A 25,851-nucleotide genomic window follows, 5' to 3' on the forward strand; every position below is an offset into this window, starting at 1 on the left:
TCAGGAGACCAGAATTTCTGCTTCTGTCAGCAGAACCAGTTGGTTATAGAAACATCCACAGCAAGAACTCGGTTGAAAGAACAGCCCAGTCCTACACCCCCCTTCTGTCTTCTGTACTGAACCATGCACGGGAGACATTCCAAAGAGAAACAGACCTATGCACATAATCTGGGACAGAGTTTTCCCCCAGTGGATGCAACAGCTCTCCCATTCATTTTGTACCATACCACGCGTGAAAGGCATTGCCTGATGTTCCTGTGAACGTCCTGTCAACACTCTCTACTTCTCACTGTGTTAAAGCCGCGCTTGCTCTAAGCGCAACCCTCTCTGAACAGCTAAAAGAAGGCTCTAGCATATGAAAACCAGAGTGTTGAAGTATGGAAGTTTGTTTAAAAAAAAAAAATAAAATACAATTACAACATGTTATTAAGAAAATTTATTTGAAAATTTATTTGGTCAGCAAAGAAGCCCAAACACAATAGTATATTTCTGACAGAACCCACCACAGAACAAGAGTGAAGACGAATGCAGGACTGTAATTCATAACACTATTCCCTCTCCTGTCACACACAGGTTTTTCAGATCAATGACATCAGGAACAAGCCTCGGAGATCAGGACTTTAAATTTTCAGATCTCTTTACATCTAAAGTGAAGGAGGTAGAACTGAACTGAAAATGCTGATTAGAAAAAACATACTAACTACTAGTGGAAACAAAGAGATTCCCAACTACACCTCAGACTTGCTTTGGTGTAGCTGGCTGCTGCAGAGGGCACAGCAACTACTGCTGTGTATTACAATTATGCATGCTATAGAGAGACACCAGAAACAACCGGCATGAATTAATTGCAGCTGTGACTTTCTCCGTGACAAAGAAGGCTCACGAATGTTTGTCAGAATTAAAACAGCATACTGTCCTTTTGCCCTGGTATGGCAGCACTGCTCAATACAAACCACAGCTCTCCAGCACAATATGATTCATAGCAGCAGTGCTTCAGAGAAAGTCCTTGAAAGTGTTCAGGGTGCCATTGTCTAAGGGATCTCTAAGGGATCGCCAGTACTAAGGTGTCTGTCCAGCCCCTCTTGCACAGACGGGCTGCGTGCCTCAGCCTGGCAGGTCAGCTTTAGTGGGGCAACCACAACTGCACAAAAGGAGAGAGCGACAGAACTGGAGCCCGACAGCCTGTGCAGATGGGTGAGTACACACACAGAGGTAAATTTGCCTACGTTTATGCCTTGTGCATGTAACACAGGTGGGCACAGGAGTGTTGAACCCAAAATAAACATAGCTCTTGGGGCTAACACGGCTTCCAGACCTCCGCTCAGAGTACACAGATGTACCCTCGGTCTATCAGGCTGTTACTACATCTTCTTTCAACCTTCAAGCCAATTAGATGCTTTTTATTAGAATGGCAAAAATCATTGTTGGCTTGGTCCCAAGAGTGCTTTGTTCTCCTAAGGATCTCTTATGCTAAACAGATCTCTAACAGGCTGGGCCACACCAGGTTTCTCCCCCACTTCCCCCCACCCTCTTCATTAGAACATTTTCCTATCTAATTTTGCTTTCGAGTTGAACTCCTGCCAGACAAGTATCAGTGTGTAAGAAAAACTTCCTGCTTTATTATAAGTCTTCAAAAAAGAATTGAAACGGCTGGGCTACAGTAATCTGATATGTTGTGTCTTGGCCAGTGGGCTCCTGGTTCTCAAAAAAAAAAAAAAAAAAAAAAAAGTAAAAATCAAGGAGTATCAGACACAACACTGTCGTGCTGTGTTAAGCTGGATCCCAACGCTACTACATTTAATAAGACTAGACAGTGGGACTACTCAGTTTTGTAAATAGAAAGAGATGACAATTTTTATAGTCTTTTTGTCATTGCTTTTAAGTTTTCCCAGTTCACTAAGTATAGGTATTGTTACATTTCTCACAGTATGGTAAAGGTAGGCTGGAATCAAATGAGTGAAACTGAGTTTAGATAGGTATATTACTAGCCCTTCCTTTTACTAATCAGCAACAGCATGTAGGTAGAATGGACTGTGACCATCACTGACAGTGTAAAACGAGCATAGGGCAGAAGAACATTGTGCCCTAGTCAGCCTCTACCCCAAAGCCCATCCAAAACCAAAATTTGCAGTTTATTCTTTCAGCAGCACAGCCAGAGGCACCCATCCCTACAGCTCAGTGCCAGGTCAGAGCACAGCCCAGGTACTCACAGCTTGAGGGGAATAATAGGCCAGTATTTGGGCTGTTTTTTGTCACAATTCCTATCAAAGATAAGTTGCATGGCAGTCTCCATCGCGAGGATTTTGGCAGCTTCAGCACCATACAGTTTCTCCATTTCTACCATTCGTCTCTCCCCGGGTCTTTCTGTAGGCGGCTCCACAGAACGCCTCGTGCTTCTGTGAAGGTCTTGATCAGCCTCCACGTACATTTCATGTTGCTCAGCTTCCAACTGCTGCTGTCTCCCTAGACAAATAAACCACGAGAGATGTACATTACTGAGTTATCAACCAATCACGTTTTATTTTAACGTTTAAAATATTACACATTCACAACTGTGGTGGGTCTAAACAGCCCAGACCCACCCCTTCCAGGGTGCAGCCAACTCCTTGAATGGAAGAAGAGCCTGGATTTGAACATAAAAAATGTAGAAAACCTCTCTGTTAGTAAAAAGTGAAAATCAGCATTACTTCACTTCCTCCCTAACATATACATGCCCTGAAAAGAAAAAAAAAAAACACACTATAAGAGCTGGTTTCCAAAAGAAATTACTTAGCAGCTGAGATAATGAAACAATGCACAGGACAACGCAACTTTAGCTGAACCACAGCCAACAGAAAATGTAATCAGTTACTACTCCTTGAAAATGAGCAAACCCATCTCTCATGCAAGTGTCAGCCATCGAGTGTATCCAATGAAACGCAGCTGTAAGCAGTGTGTTTAGATAAACTGCCCAACCTCAGCCATTTCTCACGACTTGCAAAGTTCAGAACTGACAGCCTTACTGCCATTGCCTTAAAGACAACGCAAAGCAACAGCCGAGACAGATCCCTGCACCACATATTTTAAAGAGGATTAAAACACTTCAGAGAGGTGAAACACTTGGACCACCGTGTGTTCAAAAATCCTCTCTGCTAAACCCCAGTCCAGGAGGAAGAACTTGCTTTTGCACACCCGAAGATACCTCCACTTTGTGGGAGCTACTCTGATGGAGCAAATATTGCTGTAGGCAGTTACGACAGCAAAGGGTACACAAGGCTCCCCTCTTATGGGGAACACTTCTACAAGATGAAGATCACCTGGCGAGCACTGAACTCCTTCACCTACCAATAACAAATGATGGTTCTCTAAATTGCATCATGGAAACAGCACATTAGTAATGCGAGCACTCATTCATTTATTTTTCTTAGAAAAACAGCATCAACAAAAACCAAGAGAGTCACCTGGTCAGGATGCGTTAGTCACATGCAGGACGTGCTTCCCCGTGTTTGGTGCTGCCAGCTCTGCCTCTAAGAGCGAGATTTAGCTTCTACCAAACACATGACATCTACAAACCCTAACCCAAGCTAAGCACCCTGACATATCTGTGTCAAACATCTGCAGTTCATTCTTACCCTGCAAAGCGCTGCATGGAGCAGCCAGCTGACTGCCTGTCAGCCTTACTAAATGAATTATCCCCCGTACCTCCTGCACAGAAAATAGGTACTTTCAACAGCATGATCAGAAACCTCAGTTCTGGCATCTGTTTGTCGCAGAGGAACTGGGAACGCTTTTGTCCTGCCACTTCGAACCCCAGCCACAGCTTTGTGTCGGTAGGGGAAGGGCAGGAGTGCTTGAGGGGCCGTGAGCAACCTACTCCTGAGGGATGTTTCCCTTTCAGTGATTTTGCTTTAAGGGCACACCCCCAAAGCGTGCTGCACTGCCAGAGCTCAGGAGGAAACATACATTAGAGGTCCACATGTGTTTTTGGAAGGGCCGGATTTATTTGGTGTCAGGCCATTTTAAGCAGAAGGTCTGAATTAAAAGTGCTAACGCTGCCTGCAGAGGGCCCAGCAGCAGGAGGACAGCTCAGGCTGCTCAGGTCACCTGCATCCCAAACTTACTGGGACGCCAGGCGGCCCACAACCAGGTAACATGCTTAAGGGACAAACTCGGTGCAATTTATGCAACTTACGCTCAATATTCTTTGACAAAACCCCAGAATCTACGCTGGAAAAACGTCTCCTGTTGCAGGTTACATAGCAAAACTCCGTCAGGGCAATGAAACAAACCTGTATTTGTTGACTCTCTTGAGCCACAAAAATAATTCCTTCTCTACCTCTGCATCACCCATGGAAATGTGTTACTCATTGGTAGCTGCGTGCTAGAGCCAGCTGCTTCCCCGCCTGCCTGTGAGCGCTCTCTGATAGCTCACTGCACACAGTAACACTGAAGAAAAAATTAATTTCTCTGGAGATACGTAATGAATTTTTCTGTTTGGAAATTAAATGGGATTCTAGCAGAGGCTTTATGATGGATGAGTGGATTGCAGTTTAGCATGCATCCATCTCCGTTTGAAGCACGGAGCAGTTCGCTCCAGGTAGATAGCATGCTCGCTATCTACCTTTGGTGGGACAGGGGCTCGAAGTCAAACCACTCTAATTTCCAGCCAGCCTGAGCTCTTCCCTTTACCTCAATTTACTTGAACAACAGTACAACCTGTGCTACATGTGCAATTACCTTTTCATCAAAAAGATGACAAGTCCCTGACAATGGAAACAACAATAAAACAACCATAAGCTGTTTAAAGCTGTTAATAACCTGCAGCGGCAGCAGGCATTTCTTTGAAGCAAGCGCCAAACATTCACCTATGAATTAGGCAGCGGGGCTTTTATCAGAAGAATAGTTCTCAGCCCGCAGCAACGGAGTCCCCAGCTCATTTTCCAATCGGAGCTCCACACTCCACATTCGTCATTGTGCTGCCAAGCAATAAACGTGAAACAATTTTTACACAATGCTGAGTAGTTCCTCCTTCCACTTCACACAGACTAAAATAAACGTGCTTTCCTTTACAGCGTTCAGCTTCACCTACTGGCAAGCCTCCCCCAGCTGTGGAGCAGCACTTTGTGAACGTTCACAAGGCAGGCGAGGCGGCGCTGGCGGCGTTTGGTTACCGCACAAAGGATAAGCATCGCTGGCCAGCTCCTCTTGTCCCTGTGAGTCTCCTCTCTCTTGAAGCTGTTTTCAGAATTAACTTGTTCCTCCTCAGTCCCTTTCAGCTGGGAAGCCATCGCGACCTGGCCAGAACCAGGTGAGACCTCCTTCCCAAAGTTGCAGTAAGTCATCGTTTTCTTTGTCTTTCAGGACTGCCGAGACCTCTGCCCAACTCATGCCTTCTGGAAGAAGTTTTTTCTTCTGCTCACTTTTTCCTGCCTGCTCTGGATACCAACATTTAATTTCAGGTATATTAGGTGAAAAGAAAGGTGAATGAATAGACAACCACATCCATCCTCAGGGATTGACAAAAGCAGGATAAATGGTAACTAACTTCTTAGCTGTTCACTGCTTTTGTGGCTTCACGTGCACACAAGCATCATCTTGCATGCTTCCTGCAAAACCGTGACCTAAGCCCTTCAAGCTGTAAGCAATTTTCCCTATAGGCTCCTCAGAAACTCAGAGGTCTCGTTTCTCCTATTTTCCAAAAAGGAGAACGTCACATACTTTAAGTTTGAACTCCTTCGCTCTTCTTTGTTTGTCATATCCTTTGAGGAGCTTAAGAAGCAATCAAAATATTTCCTCTCTGGAATTCATCCTTTTCTTATTAAAAGAAAAAATAAAATAAATAAAAGAAACCTGTAAACCAAAACCAAGTAAATTCCCTTACTTGGAGACAAGTCTTTATAGAGGGCAGCCCTCTCCCCAGTTCTCTGGGGGCAATTCCCACAGCCCACCCTGCCCCACGTCAGGACAATTTCGGCATGAGACCCGGGTCTTGCCTGCCCCGAGCGTCACACAGCCTTGCTGACTTGCAGCTTCTTGCTTAGCTAGCACGTTATTCTTCAAGGAATTAGCTCACTTTCCCCGGCCTTGATCTGCTTTGTCTTTTCCATGATTTCAGACTGACCCATACCCCCTTCACATATTTGCCTGCTTATTTCACGCGATGGATGATTTTGTTACTGCTGTGCGCGCTTTCTGAGCTCTCTCATCTCGTCTTAAATGCTACCTGAGCTGATCTCGAGCAGCCCACGCCAAGAGTTAAACATGCCACCCGTTTCTACTGATTAAAGCCTCCCAGTTCCCTGTCTTTGAATGCCGCTTCCCACAGGCCTATCTGCTGTGTTAAATTCTGCCCACGCAGGCTTCTCAGAGCAAGATGCCGGCTTCTCCACCTCCCCCAAAAAGCCAACTACCTTTTCCATAAACTTACACGAGCTTGCCTGAAGTGATAACATCAGACCATTTTCTTACGCCTGTACTTACCATGCATACCATGGGGGAAAACCCAAATCTTTACCTGAAGGAATCCCAACAAAACAAGGATTTAAATTTAAGGATTTGTGGAGAGGATATTCCAGGAGGTTAATTTCTACAGAGCTCTGCATTTCCAGAAAGCTGACGTTGCAGTCATTACTCTTTATCGAGTGCAAGGCTTCGCAGGACAGGAGTTGCCATCAGTGGGAGCCTGAGACGCGCAAATGATTGCAACTTACCCCTGAGCCTGTAAAGATAACATATTCTGGGCTCCTGAAAACAGCAGGGTCTTGATTGCTGGAGGGTTACTTTTTAAACACTGGAGCAGCTTACGGAAATTGTGAAAACGCACTGAAAGAAGAGAGCGATGATTTTATAGGAGAATGAACAGCATTGCTTTAGCTGTGGGCTGGCTTAGGGAAAACACTTATGTTTAAACTTCTCACCAAATTTAAAACTTCCTGCTTGCAAAAAGTGTAACAAAAGGATCACACGTGACACGAGGTAACTTCTCCCTTATCATTTTTAACAGGAGAAGCCTGATGTTCAAAGAAGTGGAGACAACTAGGCTTTATCTTACAACAGCAGCCCTCTAACTGATGCAGTAAAATCAAGTAACTGCCTTGAAAATACTATTCTGAAATAAAGGTGACTTTTTGGGGGAGCAAGGCCTCCAGTGATAAGCTCTCAGTCACCAGAACGACAACTGCTGTGGAACAGAACCACCAAAAACGCTGAAGGCATTAAAAACCCAAGCATCTATGCTGACATTTTCCATCTGCTAGCTGAGGAGGGAACGAGTTAAAGAAATTGAGTATTTCACCACATATATCTACAAGCAATGCAATATTCTCCAGAAAAAAAAATAAAATGTTCTGTTACAGGCTTTGAAGTAAGAGCAGATGTGATTCCTTGGCAGGCTTGTGGCAGGCTGAAACCATGGCTCCACGGACATTTTTCTCTTCTCAGCAACAAAACTAGCTTGTGCAGCCTCTGCTCCCCTCCTCTCTTAGCTGCATGCTCCAGTTCCCAAGCCCCTCAAGGACGCCGGTACAACTGCCTAAGGGGGCATATAATGCAGCCTACAAAAAAGAGTTGTATTTAATCTCAGTACAGTTCAGTGTCTTGGCACCACACGCTGAACTGAAGTGGCAGCAGGAGTGAATGGGCTGGGAGGAAAAAAGACCTAACCTGGCTTGGGCACTGAGAAACGTTCACTGGAACTGAAAAGCTTACCGGGAAAAGCAGGAAGTAGGCTAAGGAAAGACGGTGTGCTCTCCTAGGAAGCTGCAGTGGCAACAGGCTGTCGGAGTGGACAGCAAGCAGATTTTGCAAATCTAAAGTACTCCGCTTGACACTGTCCCTTTTACAGTAACAGACTTTTTCTACACATTTTGAAGAGCAAAGATCTGTAGAAAGAGGGCAAAATAGTCAGCAAGTCACTAGATGTTTTCTTTGAAATCCAAATGAACAGAAAGCCAGCAATAAGTTACCACCAAGGTGTTCTACTTCCAGGTTTGCTACTGAGTGCTGTGCATCGCTCTTGTTAATCATCCACACCATGCCTCGGTGTAATTCATCTGTAAAAGCAGCCTGATACTTTTCTATCTGATGGTTGAGAAGAATTATTTATCTCACAGCATTTGGAAATCTGCGGGGTAAGCAGCTGGCAGAAAGTTACACAGTTAACCAGAAATTAAGGAGACTGATTTCTGTTTCACAAATGGGATTAGAAACCCAGAGGGTTGTTCCGTGGTCTCCAAAACAAACCTCCAAGCTCCCAGACAGAAACAATACGGCCTTCACCTTCGTGTTTACCCTAGCAGTGGGCCACAGAGGTTACTGTCCAGCTAAATGACCAGTAACTTGTTTTATTTTCTCCTGTCACCTTTTGCAATGAGGCACTTAAGAGGGAACATTCTTATCCCAACCAGAAAATGAACTGCATCAGAGGCAGCGGGGCCGTACCCGTGTGCCACCCCACAGCATTAGAAAGCCAGGAAGCTGCTGCCCACCGCGCAGAAATGAGCACAGGATCAGGCACTGGCAGCTGCCTCTAGTGAGGATCAAGTACAGCAAGAAGATTAAACGCAGACCAGCTGACTCTGCACTCCCATCCCCCTGAGCAGCCCCAATCTGTCGCTGATGGCAACAACGCTGACGCCAGACAAAGACACCAGCGCGAGAGTAAACAGAAGGATTACTGAAGTCTATATATAACTGCATCCGCGCATACACGCGCATATAGGGCGCAGCCAGAGGAGATGGAACAAAGAAACGCTCAAAATTAAAAGTGGCTTTGTTAAAAGCCAACCAGAACAACGAGGAAACATGTTTCACTGCCAGCTTTTACATGTGCCCTGAATAGAAAGCGGGCACACGCACTGGGAAGAAAGTGTTCTGAGATGTACCGAGTGCTAGACGGCTACAGGACACCGCCAGTTTGGTGCTCGCATGGGAAAAAAAACTAAATCGTAGCCTGAGTCTTCTAAATCAAACTCATGCATTAGAGCTTTAAGTTTCCTTCTTGACTCCAGCCACAGACTACTTGGCTGAATTTAAGTTTGTTTTATGTTATGCTATGGCATAACAATAATATACGCGGGAATAATACGAGGGAAATCTTCGATGTTAACAAAAACATTTGAAACACAAAGATTTTTGAAGGCATCCTGTGATCATGTCACCAATTTTTTTTGAGAGAAAGCATCAGTGGGCTACGAACTGACCTTTCAGTTACCCAGCAGGTTCACAAGTTAGCGTTGCTGCAGCCATGCAGAATTAGCAATCACTGATCCAGATAAAATTAATCTCAGCAAGTAAACGCATTTTTTCCATGCTGTTAGGGGGGGGAAAAAAAAAAGACAAGACAAAAAGCCTACAGTGGGCTGCCTGACCAATCATTTTGTAAGAGACATCTGGAAAGAGGGTCAAACTAAAGGAATCTGCAAAGTGTATACATATATAAAACAAAACTTGTAAAAGAAAGGGCTGAGGGGTAACTTTGCAAACTCACTTTTCTTCTAACCTTCTGAGTTTCTTGCTGCTTCTATGCTAAAAAAGTAACAAATTAGGACTTTAAAGCCATTACAATAGTTTAAGAGCAATACCAAGATGCATAAAAAAAAAACAAACAGAAACTAAAGGCTTGGTTCTGCTTCTTATCCTGCCTTTCACCTAGCATGATTTCATCATTTGAGCACATTAAATTAGATTTACTTAAATATACAAGGTTAAATCGCTATGGATTGTATTAAAACTACAACAAAAACATTAGGAAAACATGCCAGAGAAAACCTGCAGCTGCGTGCCTTCTGCAGAAGGGGGATGTTTGACACTAGGAACAAATGGAGAGTCCCTTGCTGAAGCCCCCGCACTGCCTCCTTTCCAAAAGGCACCGTGGCTTTCAGGAGGTTCCCATTAACACTTGGCAAGTGGGAGCTCCGCGTCTCCCCCCTGTGACTTCAGTGGGCAAGCTGAATGTGAAAGAAGCATTGAAGTGACTTGACGAAGAGAAGATTTCACTGAGGAGAGCCGTGAGACTCTCATGGCTAAGGAGAGCCCATCGAGCCCAAGAGCCTGCCCTCAACAGAGGCCAGCAGCTGGTGCCAAGGGAGGAACACCAAACAGGGAGTGTAGTTAATGACAGATCACCAGATTTTACCTCCTGAGAAATGGGAAGACCAAGAAAAAGCAGATACTTCTCCCTGCACTCCACCAAAGCCAGACAGATGCCCTGCTGATGGCCACCTCAACACCTCTGCCACCAATGCATCACCTGTGATGCCACCTCATGATCCAGACTCTTCTGCAATTTCTTGGGCTCTTTCTCACCATACCAGTGGCCAAAAATCCCAAAGCAACAACAACTGATGAAGCTGAAGGCAAGTCTTCCATAGCCCTGCTACTCTCTCAGCACTCTCATCAGAAATTGCAGAGCTCCTAGAAATAATGCAGGTGTTCAGCAAGGTTTGTGCAGAACGAGACCACAACAGTTTTGGTTCTGTTTTAATTGAATAGCCATACTAAAGTCAAGGTCCAACATGCTCTCTGGAGACCTGCATTCCTCGGCGAAGTTTCCAATTTCTGTGTGAGTTGATTTTTTAGAGCAACAACCACCACTTCAGCAACTACAAGTGAAATTAAACCCAAGAGATTCTTATCCAGCTAAATGCAAACAATAGCAATCATCAGTACAGCACCCATGTTATTTATTTCAGTACAAATATCCAATTAAGATTTATTCTTCATTTTACACTGCTCCCATGATTTCAGCATAGAGCAGAGCAGTGTTTTGACAGCTTGAGACGTACGTCCTTGAAATTATCAGGGGAAAGCTCTGATACCTGGATAAACAGGTTTATGTACTTTGGAGGCAAGTAATTGTAACACCGATGAACAGCTGGATCAATCCATGCTGAGCACTTCACATGGCTGCAGCAAAACTCTTTCAGGGTGTGTTGACGTACAAACCTTCCATGTATAACAAGCCTAAATCTGAAAAATGGGCTCTGGACACGAATTCCTGGAGCAGAAGGCGATTCAGATTCCTTGGAACGGGCTTCACAGAAGACCACAGGGCAAGCTGTCAGAGCTGCTCAACCTGCCGCTGGGTAGAGCAACAAAGTCCCTTCCACATGGGGGCTTAGGGTACCTCGCCCTTCAGATATGAAATTTTTTCTTGAAGGCATGGTTGGAAAAGAAAGATTATTTTGGATACGATTCTAAATTCCATCCATTTTGAAAGCTTTCGTGGATCCAGTCCCAAATGACAGGCCTGAGGTCATGATGGAAGCCTGTAAAGGCCACCGAAGTCTGAGACTGGTAGCCTAACAGCCTCTGTCTGTCTCTCTCACTCGATTTTGAGCACACAAAGAGGTGAGTTTTGAAAAGAGCCAGGCAGAAGGAAGTCTCTGAACTCCCGGTTTCTGTCCATGCAGCACCCACAGTCCCCTCCTGACGATGAACAAGAATTTCATTTGGATGTTTCTGCTAAAACCGAGGAAAAGTGAGAGATGTTGAAAAAGCAACTGGTGCCTCTGAAGTTTTGGCATGAACACCACCACATTAACACTGGCAGGACTAAGTCATGACTAAGCAAATCTGCCCAAGAGGTTTGCTTTGTAGCGTAGAGACCGAAAATGTTGAGTGCTTGAGATGTACTGCTGCCATGCTCTGCTGTAGACTGAGCAGATTTTGTGGATAAAGAGCACAGAAAACACACACCATGGTTACATTCATTTCCACCTCGGTCCGTGACAGCGCTTTTCACATTCACTCCAGTGCTGTACACCCCGAAACTTTAAAAGCTCACGCTACAGCAGCAGCTCCCCAGGCAGACAGATAAAAGGCTGTGTTAGAAAATGTTGAATTCATAGCCTGCGCCATCGCTGCCCTCTTACAGGGCTGCGAGCATCGTGCTGAAGGTTCATTCATTTCAGATGCAATTCAGATTCATTAACACAGAACAGAGTCAGAGCTCTCGCCTAAGTAAAACCATTCAGAGATCCAGAAACGCTGCAGGTGGCACCTTGACAGGACCAGTTATCCGAGCATTTCAGGGGCAACAGAGAAGTGCACGAACTGTGGTGACAGACTGCCTGAGAGCGCCGATTAGCACAGAGCGCCTTTTATACCGCTTCTCCCTAGAGCTGTCGGCGTGGTCTCACCTGCTCTTTTCCACAGCAGCTGCAGCTCCTTTCACAGGCCTCCTGCAGGGCCAAAAAGACAAGGCCAAGGGAGCCAGGCAGCGCAGCTGTGGATGCTAAGGGGACAAGCTGGCAGGCAGAGCTGCCTGCAGAAGATTGCCAGCACCAGCTCCCAAACGAGGCAGCCTCCTACGAAAGCAACCACGTATGAGACAGCAAGCCACGGACCTGATTGCACTGTATCCTTCTGAGACCACCAACTATCAAGGGTTATCAACAGCAGAACCAGCACACGGATGGCAAGGGGCTGGGCAGCTGAGGGGAGCCACGGTCTCTGTCCTGCAGGCCTTCCTCCCCTACCCTCAAGACCCAATTCCAGCCACAAGGAATTTTACCAGCGCACTGACTTACTCAAAGAAGCAACAACGCCAAGTTACCGGACCCCTCCTCAATGACTCCTGAATAACTTACAGATAAAAGCTCTCTGGGAGAAAGGGAAATGCAAATCCTGTTCTTGTTCCGTAAAGATGATGTCAGAAGGATGCTTTTTGGTCACAGGGGTGACGTCTAACTTAAGTACTAAACAAAAGGCCTGGGACGAACAACTCTTCTCACATCTTACCATTTGTTCTTTTGCCACCTATGGCTTCCACTTACTTCCTCCTGAGGTACAACTCCCTCGTAAGCACGAACAAACTGAACCTCTCAACAAGCCACCTGAGGTATGTACCATCTTTGCATATTAATGGAAACACGTTAGACAAATAAAGATAGAGATTTTAAAAAACAGGTTTCCAAAGTTTAATACGTATTTTCATAAGACTACTTAAGCATTCATTTCTATCAAATGCAAGAGGAAAAGGAGATGGCTGACACCTCCACCTTCCTCTTAAAACGATGCTACCCTGCAACTACACTGAACCAGGTGAGCTGCTTCTCCCATGCTGCTATTTGTAAGTCTGCTGCAGCCCCAGCAACCCACGGCCTGCTTGGCAGAACCAAGCCCCGTACAGCCACCTGCCGACAGGGCTGGAGAGCTCCAGCCCCAGCCCCACGTGGGGGAGCACAGACGTGGTCTGCAGCATCCAAGGTCCAAGGCACAAATGGAGAGCTTTCCACATTTCTCCTTCAGCTGAGGGAAGAACATGCCTCAAAAGCATCTCACAAGCACCACGCCTGTTGCAGAGAGCACTCTTATTTCACAGTTTTCTTGGAAACCTCAGCAATGCAGATGATGAAGATAGGTGTAAAAGTTTGTGTGATGACCAAGCCAAGGAAGTGGAGCAGACATTTACGAGGTCACCATCCACGCTGCTTTGGCTGTCTCGGGTAGGGGAGAAGCAGGAAAAAAGATATTGGTCAACAAGAGTAAAAACTAGAGTCCGATGGAGCAAAAGGCAGATGAAGAACGGGGAGAAGCATTTACCAAAAGCGAAAGCAAAAATGCACGGTGACAAACAACCTGCATGAAAGTCCATATTTCCCAAAGAAGTACAAAGGCTTTACACAAAACCACAAACTTAATGGTTCTGGTATTATTCAGACAAGTTGAAAAACACGGAAAATTCCATTACTCCCTCTTCACAGGAGAGGCAGTGGCAACTGTCATCTTTCAGAGGAAAAGAAACCCAAGGGGGAAAAAAAAAATATCTACCAATCGCAGATTTGAAACAAACATACTCATTCACCATTTCCTTTCAGTTTTTAAAAAAGGTTTTCCCCTGGCATGAAAATTTTAAGTTGAGACAACATTATTTTGGGAACAGCTGGAGGCAATACAAACAGAGGCTTTAAGGGAAAAAAAAAGTCATCGCATTAACAATTGACAGACCATTATGCTGCAGTAATGAATTGACATGACAGTACTTTCCTTTGCTTTGCTTTGTCTTTAAATAAAGGGCACTGTCTTACTGCCTGTTGACTGCTACAGAATGGTTCCCAATGTACTTGTAATGCTGGATTTGGTCAATTAGAGCAGTCATCTTCTCTTGTATGTAAAAAGGGAACAAAGGAAAACTGCATAAAGACAAACTATGCTTCAAAGGCTAAATTTGGAAGCGCAATAAATAAAGTACATGCAATTAGACAACTTACTGAATTGGTTGGCTTGTGAACCTTCCTTTCTTGGTTTTTGTCCTTTTAGGTCTTGCAAATATGAAAAGACAACTTACTGTATTCAGTCCTTTGTATCTTTAATATCTTTAATGCTTGGAGAATTAAGTACACTGTCTAGGTCTGACAGGCGCTGTAACTCAGTGAAATGACTTCATGATTTTCAGCAGCCTTAGTGAAGACCTAAATGCTACCAAAAACATCCCCCAGAAGCACGGAGTACTAGGATTATCAGTTAGATGAAGAACCAGAACAGACTACCCTGACAACACAACCCCCTAAAAAGTAGATACACCAGGTGATGGTGATGGCATATGAAGGTAAACAACTAAAGTGGAAAGAAATTAAAACTGCCTGGAAGGAGCTTTAACCAAACATACAGCACATCTAGAATACAGGATAAATTTGGAGAGCATTAAAAAGTCTGAGCTCATACAGCCTCAGCAAAACTCTGATCACAATAAATTTGGGGCTTTCCAGGAACACATAACTTGATTGCACCACATTATATAAAAGCCATGAAGATTTGATATGATTTTCAAGGCAAAAAAAAAAAAAAAAAAGAGGTTGTTTGTGAATAACCATACCCATAAGTTGTTAAATCATGCAGCAAGACTCAAGAGTCTGCCAGTTTCGAAGGCTCTACTGTGCAAGTCAGCCAGCCAATGACTGCAAATGCCCACTTGTGAAAACAACAAAAAAACCTGCTAAATATGCACACTCCTAAATTCTCCAAGTTTGCAGTAGGTACTGAAAAATGAAATAAACCTGAAGTTCTCCTTCTTGGCTAGTCTGACATGATGGCTTTCTTCTCTTTGAAACTTTTCTTTTTGCCATTAGTGTTAAGGCTTGGATTTCACCATTCAGACAAATATAACTCCCCACCTACGCCTCAGGCCTTCTTAAGTCTTCTAAACAAAGTTTGCAAGATACTGTCCTCTGATGTCTGTGACCACTCTGTTACCTCCAGCAGACTCTAGAAGTGAGCAGGCACTGGAAGTGAGCATCTGACATCAGCTAGGATTCATTTTAACCCACTCGATTACTCTTCTACACACTGCTGAGATATGGACCGTGTGTGAGAACCAGCTGCATCTAACTTGGTACATCAAAGCTCTCGTCACACATATGAGAAAATTTCCTAATTTTGCAGGGCTTGCAAAACATCAGACCAGTGGCAGTCATCCTTCACAAAGCCAAATCAATCTTCCACCCTTTGTACCAGTATCCTCTTCCTTATGTGCCCAAACTCCCTTTCTGTTTGTCCCATTGCTCTTGTTTTCATGTCTCACACTTCAGTGAGCTGCCCATATGCATATATTGAACTCACTCACGGCACTCATTTCACAAGAAGAGCAAGCCAGGTGTCTGCTCCCAAATGTATGTAAAGGTGCAGGGGTCAAAGGCTATGAACTCCACCTGGAGCCCCTTATTTACATTGGGGAAAGAGAACTTGAGACACGGCCTTCCCCTAATGCTCCCTAACAGCTGCCTTACACTCCACCTGATCAGCAGGGTCACTCCTGGTATTCTCCTTTGACGTGCCCATTAAAACTCTCACCTCCTTACTGATGGCTCTCCAGGAGATGGACACCTGCATTTCAGGTATTACTGAGCTTCATAGTACTCAAGTTTCCCTGCAGATCTGCTCCTAAAGTGTTGGGACTGCCCAAGACATACAGATCGGGAATAAAATGAAAAGCTATCAGAGGGGAATTAAGTAACTGTGGGTTTCTCTCGTGTATTTGCATTATCTCAATTGTCTTGAGCATCAATACAGAACTATAATGGTTCTTCAGCACAGTACAAAAGATAGAACATGATAGTGCCATTATGGATTGCAGCTTAATGAATCCCTAAATTTGATTTTGTTCAGAGAAGGCATCCAAGAAAATGAGAAACGCTACCTCATAGAGTGATGGAGTGATGCTGCCTTGAACAGTCTCTGTACCAGCTCATTTCCATACCATGAGGGAAATGATGATTTCCCCCTCTGCCTGCTGCTTACATTATTTGAGAAACTTCAACAGAATTAAAAATGCATTTTATTTTCATTTTTCCTTCTCCCCCACCATTCAAGAAAAAATTAGTTCTGAACAAGCTCATGCTGTACTTTTAATTACTCATGAAATTAGCATTTGGATAGCACCAGTCACCCAAGAGTTCCGTAGCACTTCTGTATTTCCATTAAATGCAGTACTTGTTTACTTTTTCAGGCTTTGAAGAATTAGACAGTCATTGTCCTCACTTTATCATACCATAAAGAAACTTCAAATTATAAAGAAACTGAGGCATGCAGCAGGTAAAGGCCAGATCCCGCTCAACTTTGGACAAAGATCTGGAATAGTGTCACTGAAGAGAATGAAGGCACACTTACTCAGAACTAGGCTACTATAAGGAACAGAGCAGAAACCTCATTATCCCAAAAGGCTCCACGTGTCTCTGGCAGATGAACAAAAGCAAAATCTGTACTCAGAGTCACAAATCACAAACCTCTTCCTGATTCACTCACTCATCATAAAGGACCAAATCATATTTTTAGCAGGAGCAGCAAGTGAGGGGTCAGGAAGGGATTAAATAGCTCTGCCAAGGTCATACAGGATATTTGGGACAAAGAGCATGTGAGCCCAGATTTCCCAATTTCCAGGACACCTCTTCAATCACTCAGATACCTTCAAACACCGTTACCATAATAATAAAATAAATTCAAAGAAATTGCACTGCATCTCTAGCATTAGTTGAGCATCTTCAGTTATCCCGTGCCTCACGAACGGAACATTGCAGCAGTGGCACGGGGTTCTCTGTTGTAAAGCACGATGCGAAAGGTTTGGCATGTCACACACTGCCACTGAGCTCCTGAGCTCACATTCCTCTGCTGAATGGAGAAATGGTGCATCACACTGATAGCAAGCAGGAAGCGAAAGCTGAGGTGTCTCAGCTCACTGGATACTCTCTGATCAAAGACCTTAGATTAACACGTTTTTCCCCTCTCCCACCCAATCATTGCCTTTCTTACTCATATTTTTAGAACTTTTCCTTCTTTTGCTGCACAAAGAAAGGTCTATTAAACATTCATTTGGGCTATTTTCTATTTCAACATAGTACTTTTTTAAAACAGATCATAAATTTGATCTGTGGCCTGCTACATTTATTATGCAGTAAGCTACCAATAAATATATTCCTTTATATTTTTAAAGGGATTTCACAGGTAGGGAAAGAAAAAAAAAAAAAAAAAAAAAAAAAAGATGATCAATACCTCTGAGGATCATGACCTGAGAAATATATTAAGTCTTTGGCTTATATTCCTTGCTTAACAACTTGGCTCCAGATCAAGATGAAAATAGACACTTGTGGTATAGTACAGAATGAAGAGTACCTTAGGGATGCAGGGGGAGAAGAGAAAAGTCTTGAAATTTTACTGTTGAGTTAGCCAAAAAAAGAACAAACAAAATGGCTGCTCCATATTATAAACTAGATTGAGGTTCACCCTAGGGCTTAGTGATGTAATGAAGCACTTCCTCTGGGTTCCCCTCTCAGACGTACAGCACATTAACTAGACTTAACCTTAAAAATTCTGGAGGTTTTCCTTCGGAACTGAAGACGAGTATTGTCTTCTAGACAAACATATTATGACTGCAAAGAGAATTATGTTCTCTCTTACAGATAAAACTGTCAAATATTTTCTTAGACTTATTTCTAATGAATAGCACTTAGCTGCACCATCAGTCTTGCCTGTTTTATTCTGTTTGGCTTGTTCACTTGCGGTGCCTGTTTCCATGCATTGTTACAAAACCCAGGAACTCTGAAACCACCCAGCACTCAACATTATGGCCACCAAACACCAGAGAAGACACACAACAAGCACAGACTTACGCAGCTCTTCCCGATGTCTCTCTGTCTGGGCAAAAAACTGGCGAAGCTCCTCCGTGATCTCCATGTTACTCAGGTCATACTCTATCTCCCCTTCAGACTCAGAGTCCTCCTCCATTTCAGAGTCCCTGTCAGCATCCTCCATTTCTGGGTGGGCATCTGCGTACTGCTGAGCTCTGCCATGGTGCTGAGCTCTGCTATGAGGCTTATCGCTGGAAAAATAGTCGTGGGTACGTGGGGAGTCGTTCCCATCCCAATCTGAGTAGCGGCTGCTTGGAGAAGCTGGAGAAGGAGGCCATGGTAGGTAGTAGAAGGACTCCATGGCTTTCCTGTAGGCTTTCTGATGCCTACGCATCCAGCGCATGGCTAAGTCGTAGTGCTTCCAGTACCTGGCGTACACTTGCTGGTAATACCATGGCTCCTTTTCCTCCTGCATCCACACAGGAAGGGAGACACACAGACATAAAAAAGGAAAACAGCAATGGAGAGAAGAGAAACTGCAAAAGCAAGCCTTAAGCTTGCATTTTAATCATCAGTCATTTTTTTAATACAAAAAAAAAAAACAAAACACATATATATAGCTAATAGAAAAGGAGAAGTATTACCACAGTACTAGTGCAATACACTTTCTTATTTTTATAAGAGATTTTTTTTTAAATCATCACATCTACCAATGAAAAATCAGCAACAGAGAAGCTGTACCATGCAGGAGGTTCCCCCCTCCCAAAGTGTTTGTACCGCTGTGGTGGAAGCGGGTTCTTTTTAGGGAAAATGCTGTGTAGGTATATTCCACATCTCCTTTCACCCTTCCCTGAGTTGTAAGAACCGAATCATTCCAAGGTGTATGTATTACAACCTACACCTGATTCCCAAATCCGCAGACAGAAAACACAAGAGATTAAAATTCCTCCATATTAAACAAAGGCATTCATTTTATCCAGTAACATATTTCCTCCATCTGCCTGCCAAAGTAAGTTTCTCAGAAAAGGTCAGATGGCAATTCAGCCAAGTTCATATATCCATCGTGGCCTTGATCAAAAACAAGACTGCATTTAGCCAACTGCCAGCTGCCAGTAAATCTCCCTTTTGTATTCATCAGCAACCAACATATGAAAAGGGGTAACAAAGTACCACTGATAAAGTGCCTGGAAAAAAATAGTTCTATAGAGTGAAACATATTGCAACACACCTTCTCCTGTCTTCCAGCTAATCTGAGTTTTCCTGAAAAAACATGGTTTTACTCTGTTCATATTTCATCAGCAGCTAAAAAGCCCCACAGTCCTTCTAGCCTTAAGCTCCCTTCATACAGGCCATTTCACCTCCCTCGTCATCCTACTGTCAAAATGAGGAGATAACAGAGGCTATTAAAAGAAGACTATATAATAACCCAGCATCTAGAACAAGTAAAACAAACTACATTCTCCCCCACCCCCAACTGAATTTCCACAGAAAATCTTTTTTTCTTTGCAAAACTGAATGCCTGTTAAATCAGGAGAATTTTAATTAAACCATGTCTTGGCAAATGCTCAACCTATGGCAAGATTAGCAGAGGTTTTCAGAAATGAATGTGACATTTACAGCCCTTTATTAATGTTTTTTTTTTTTTTTTTTTTTTAAAGAAAAAGACATACAAGAAAGAAAATTTTCTTTAAGTCTCTTTTCTTGATCTGCACTGACACAATTCCACAGCCTTAAAAGAATTACCTTCTGGGAAAAAAAAATCCCCAACAAAACAGAAACAAACAAACAAACAAACCCCCAAAGAACTACTTTGCATTTAATGCTAACAATACAAAGCAAGGTTAATTTCATTTATTTACACTTGTTTTCATTTTCTGGTTCTCAGGCGATAATGTAAATGCTAGTCAACTTGGAGAAATAATTATTAGTACAAGAAAAACCCCACCAAAATGACCAATAATCTGCTGTTTCCCTTCTTTCTTTCCTCTCCTTCAAAATCAAGCTCATTACTCCACTAGAGGTCCATCAATGCTACCTTTTTAGGTCATTGGTAAGTGCTTTCATGAACAAAAGATCCCCTGCTAAGAGAGTCCATAAAGAAAAAAAAAAATAAACTTGCATTCCTTAGTAACTTCTTGTCAAAAATTGCACCCTATTTGTGAAGGGATAGAGGGTCCAGCTATCTGAGTGAAAAGCCCAGACAAATGATCTTCTTGGAAAGCAACAATTCATGGACGTGAAACTTCATAGCTCTGATTCTCCTCTTGGTCTAACATTGCTCTGCTGCAAGCCTTCATTTCAGAAGATTTATTCCTAAAACGAGTGGGTGCAACAGAAGCATCTGCCTTCCATATGGAATTTCTTCACTCTTAATCATCCAATGACCTAAAAGCTAGATATACAATTTAAAAAAATATGTATTTATCGTTCTTATTTTGCTTAAGAATGTCACACTGACTCCTCATCCTTCAGCAGCCAGATGAGAACATTCTGTTGTCCAGTCTGACAGATTCACAGGTTACTTTCGGAACATTTTATTTTGTACACTACTTTAAAAAAAAAACAAAACCAGTTTTTAAACATTGTAGATCTGTCAAGCTGCATATTCTATATAATTCCAAAGATGACAATATATTCTTTTAAAGCTCAAAAATTATCTCCAGTTCTTAAATGTTTCTAAAAAGGCCCTTGGTGACTTTACTGAGAGCTCTGGAATCCAGCTGGCTGACTAGCTCCAGTTGTTAATTTAGGGGAAAGGAAGACAAAAAGCCAGTTCATGTAGACAGAACTGTGATGTTGATGCCTGTCCAAATACTTTTTGTGGCTTTTTTTTTTGTTGAAAGTGACCCTTAAAAAAAACCCTTTTACATTTGAATTTTAAAAATCCATCTGTTAAAAAAGAAACTACAGAAATGTTTTACCGTGGGGTGGAAAAGGGAAAGGAACACTTCAAAGTCCAACTTAGGTCTATGTCTGTGCTTTTTCAGCTGCAGAATAAATGGAAATAAGAGATTTCCTCAAGCAAACAAAAGCTATAAATCTAAGGCAAATGATCAGAGTCTTCTGTTATTTTCCTGTTACGTCTCTGGAGTCTTTCTTACAAGGAGTAGACAAATCGCTCGCTGTTGTAATCTGAATTCTATTTCAAAGCAATTTAGGTACTTTCATATCTAATTTTTACATGTCTGTATTGACAGTTCAATAGAAGTGTTTATATGCATTTTATATATAAAACACGACTAAGCTACCATACAGACACCCATAGACTGCTTACCATCTCTCGTGGAGTTTGTTCTGGTGCTCAAAGTGAACTAGAAAATAAAATAGCAGTTTTTTAATTCACAGAAGCATGCAAGGTCACAAGTACTGAATATATTTTTGTTAAACTTGAGTCTGGCCTATAGCTATTAAATATCTCTTCTCTGTTGTGGCTAGCCAAAGTCTCTTATTCATAGTTTTTTATTAGCCAGTTAAAAAAAACAACAACATTCCTTAGAAAGCCCAACCCAGAATAGGGGAGCCTTCTACCACAACACAGCCTAAATGCTGGGACTGAATGCTTTTATTTTTTTATTAAACCTTTATTTTCTAAATTAAATGCAAAACAAACAAACAAGCAAACAAAAGCTTAAATGAAACACAGCGTTCTTGCTTTTTAGCAGCATTTGCACGGGGACATCTGTAGAAATAGCAGTTACCACAAAACGCTTAAACCCATCTTAACTCTACTTAAGTACTACATTTTCTGGTAACTTATGGTGCACTTATAACTGCATATAATCCTTTCTTTCACTTTCTTTTTCTTCAGACACCTGATGATGCCTCACAGAAAGGAAACAAACCAAGTCAGGTTGCAATCACATTTTCAAATGTGAGGAAAAAGTGAAAGGAATAGGGCCAATTGGCAGAAGAAAGAAAAGCGAGGGTAAGGGGAGGATGGGAAAGATCAAGGGCATGACCAAGATTTCTGTAACCAGTCGGCAGGATTTGTAATAATCATCATTTTCAATGTGATTTGCCAGCATGAATCACTGAGAAATATTCCAAATTACCTCGCTACCTGAGAATTGTTTTATTACATTAGCTGCTTCATCCACATTTCTCCCAGTACTGTTACCCACAACTCGAAATTGATGTTATGTGAGTGCCTGTGAAAGGTAATGGACCCAGCAGACTAAACCATCACTGCCACTCCTAAGACATGGTCAAGACAGTGCTTACTTACAACTGTTGCAGATTTATACCTGCATAAAACTAGGATTTTTCAAAATGCATGTGAATACAGGACATAGACCACTTGTGCTGTCTCACATTTAATGCTCCTGTTGAAACAGCAACTTTTTGCTTCTTAAGACAAGTTATACTGAATGAAAGGAAAATGAGGATGAGCTACATTGAAAAAAAAATTTAAATCATGAAGCTACCACAAAGACAAATTATTGTCCTTTGCACAGTACACACCAAGCTCAAACCCATAAACCCACGGTTACACCGACAAGAAACCCTACATACATGAGCAGTCTCATTGCGATCAATGGAACGACTGATACAAGAAAAGGATTGAGGCATTAGGCAACCAAAATGTGTAAATTAATTGTATTCCCTCCTGCCTGCTTGGAAGAGGAAGAATAGGACTCAGAGCTGAGATCGCTGTAAAACACTGCAGTGACTTGTAACTCAAAACCTGCACCTACATATAAGCTTTGTGGGCTGTCCCTCTTTGTTCATCTCAAACACCTCATTTCCCATGCTACCTAACTCTCTTCAAAACTTTTAGCTCCACTCTCATGACTTACATGTGTACCTTCTGTCCCTTTTCCATACACATCTGGACATTGTCAAGGTCACCATAAATGTCTTTTCCTCACGCTTAACATCTGAAACCCGTGATAGCCAATTCTTCCATTTTCTACTTCAGAAAAAATAGGTATGCATTCATGATCACTCTATTTCCTCCTATATTGCAAAAAGATTCTTTGAACTAGCTTCAGAATAAATAAAAATCAGGTTCAGAGGTTAACGTAAATACACTTTTTAAAGCAGTAAGTGGTGAAGTGTGATACATTACTTTTAATACATATCTTGTACATACACTCTCTGAAGGGGAAGGTGGAAAGAGGGAAAAACCTTGGTGAAATTATTTGACTCTGTTAGTTTACCAAATACGAAAAGCCTGCTTTGCCAAACACAGAAACTTTACTTTTTTTCATAAATTATTTATGAAGCATGACTAGAAATATAAAACAGTGTAACAGTGCTGCAAGCTGCAACTCTAAATTAAAGAATGAGTTTGTTTCCAGCTGAATTAGTCTTTGAAAACAAACTACATAAGATATGAAATATGACAAGCAGAAACTAAATGTGATAGCTCTACTTCTGTAATTCATACGTTTAAAAATAAAATATGAAAGCAACTACACATATGAAACGTGTCAGCAAATGTATAGTTTAAAATGATGAAGATATCTGTTTGTCTATACTGATTATTAATGATGAAAAAGTTTTTTGATAAGTTTTATTACTTCCTTTTCTCAGTTTTGGAATATTTCCCCGCTGATAATTAAATACAGATATATTGTCTTTAATCAAAACATGCCCGTCCTCTTCAGGGAAGTATGCATTAATGGAAGTAAATATATCTGATCAAAGCAATATCAGCATTAAATTTGATTGGAGTTAACAGAAGTTGTGAGAGTCGTATTGTGAGACTTGGTAATACAACACATACGATGGGAGCAAAGCCATCTTCTGGTGTGTTGGATATAGTGCTGCCACATGGCTGCCATATTGCTAGCTACAGGTACAGCTCAAAAAGACCTATGAATGCGGGATTGAAGAGGTTTTGACTTTACGCAGAACACCAATGAGCAGAAAATTAATTAAACTGTTCCATGGTATTGAAATAAGAATATAAGATATTATTAAAGAAAGGTGAGCTTTTGATAAACACAACATGAAGACTTCAAAAAAATATATATGAAGCTTTCCTCAAAAAGAAAACTTTGTTTACATCAGAAGCGCCCAAAACAACAGACACACAGCAGATCACATCTCGTGCCCCCTGCTGCTCGTGTCTCTGTTCCTTCAGACTGTGAGAAATGCCTTCTTCAATCAGACCAGAGATCTCCCTAACTCAGTAGCTAGTTTCTGGCAACAGGTAGTAAGAGATACTCAGAAGAACAGAGAATGCGCACAGGAAGTACTTTACCAGCTACATTTATCCATTTAGCTTGATTTCTGAAAGTAGTGGTTCAGATACTTTTTAAGCTTCCAAATGGTTTTGGTATTTAAAGCCAAGATGTCACTTCTCTGAACTCAGGTTTCCATGACATCCCGTGGCTGTAATTTTCATAATTTAATGTGTTAAACATCAATCTGTGCATCAAACTCACCGACTTCAAACTCTTGGAAAATATTCCATGAGTTCAGTAAGAAAAGCAAGCCATCTAGCAATACCAGTAGTGTGCATCTTTCCACAAACACCTAATTCATTTTTTATTTCTAATGGTTACTCCTAGTACAGAATTACCACCAGGAGGGGAACTGTCTGAACAGTGTTTTGGTGCTGTGCTTCAGATTAATACTGTGCATCGCTGGTGTATGATGTTAACTTCAATACCAAAGTGCCCTAGTTACAGTCATAAAAACGTAAGCCTGTGATTGGTAAGACAGTTGGCTGTACAAATATTTCCCTCGAAACCAGTAAAAATTCCCAACAGCTTCCACTGAATTCTTGTTTGTGAATGGCCGTAAACACAAGATCGGTCTGGCACTCAGGATTCAATCATAGCTCAGGCAGGAAAGGCAGCTGAGCTGTGAAGACCTACCTATCACTAGGATGCCTTCACACCAATATCCTTACACCAGCAGTGATATTTCCTGCAAACAGAAGGGAAACAAACTACACGTAAGGCAAAATTATGTTCACTGCAAGGGCTATTGCTGTTTAAACACTACACCTGTAATTGAGGCATGCTGATCAAACTTTAGGGTATATATAATGACACTTTTTACCCAAGAGAGTAATCCTATGCTGTTTCCTAAAAGATGGTAAATATTCTTAGAGACCCAAGACACAAACCCTGAAGCTGTTTGGGCAGAGTAAGAGGTCGAGTGAAGCGCTAAAGGCCGTGCAATAGCCACTAGTGCCAGTTGGCTTTTGTTTCACATGACTTTGCCAGCTTAGCGGGTGAAACCTTATAGCTTTTAATCGCAAACCCCATGTCCTGCTCTCACACACGAGGGGCCCAAGCTCACTCTTTCAGCGTTACCCCCTCCCCAAAGCCCGGCCGAGAGCAGCCTCGACCCTGCCACACGAGGGGGCCGGGGGGCTGCCAGGGCGCGGCGCCCACCCCGCCGGCCTTAGGCCGACATTTTGCGGAGGCAAGGAGGGGAAAAGCCCCAACCCCGCACGGCCATCCGGGTGCAATAAACACCCTTCGCCCGCCCCCCACGAGGCACCAAGCCCTGAAAGCAAACCTAATTCCCTCCCGACCTGCTCGCTCCCCCCCTAACGCCACCGCTCTCCCCCAGCCCGTCCCTCCCGCGGCAGCCCCGGCGCGGGGGCGAGGCTTCGGCCGCAGCCTGCGCAGCAGCACCGCCATCCCCGCACCCACCCGGGCACCCCGGGGGTCCGGCGGCGAGGGGAGCCCAAGGGAGCCGCCTCCGGTGTCTCCTCGCTCCCTTCTGGGGCGATGGAAGCCAAGGGCGGCGCGGCGCGGCCAGCAGAGCTTCCTCCGGAGGCTTCCGCTCGGCCCCTCGCCGGGGCCGCGGCGCCATCTTGTGGGGCCGCCGAGAGACGGCGGCCATG

General features: G+C 43.0%; 1 protein-coding gene across 2 annotated transcripts; it reads right to left on the bottom strand.

Moving 5' to 3' along the window:
- Positions 1-421: 421 nt before the first annotated feature.
- Positions 422-25,796, bottom strand: GEMIN8 (gem nuclear organelle associated protein 8). Of its 2 annotated transcripts, XM_082764377.1 has the most exons (5): positions 25,658-25,796; positions 24,869-24,920; positions 21,316-21,352; positions 18,084-18,510; positions 422-2,463 (listed from the first exon to the last, which is right to left on the bottom strand). In XM_082764377.1, exons 3-5 carry the CDS (start codon positions 21,316-21,318, stop codon positions 2,207-2,209), a joined length of 687 nt encoding a protein of 228 aa, XP_082620503.1. In that variant the 5' UTR covers positions 21,319-21,352; positions 24,869-24,920; positions 25,658-25,796; the 3' UTR covers positions 422-2,206. The 2 variants fall into 2 exon arrangements, with proteins under 2 accessions (XP_082620503.1, XP_082620504.1); XM_082764378.1 differs by lacking the exon at positions 24,869-24,920 and having other exon boundaries at positions 25,658-25,761.
- Between the last annotated feature and the right edge of the window lie 55 nt (positions 25,797-25,851).

Source organism: Aythya marila (genome assembly GCF_965140915.1).
Source record: "Aythya marila genome assembly, chromosome: 1".
In the NCBI taxonomy this organism is placed as follows: domain Eukaryota; kingdom Metazoa; phylum Chordata; class Aves; order Anseriformes; family Anatidae; genus Aythya; species Aythya marila.

Bases quoted from the DNA above. Each gene is read 5' to 3' on its own strand.
- GEMIN8 (XM_082764377.1), bottom strand. The intron at 2,464-18,083 runs GTAAGTCTGTGC...TTATTTGTCTAG, and splicing joins GAGACATCGGGAAGAGCTGC to GGAGACAGCAGCAGTTGGAA.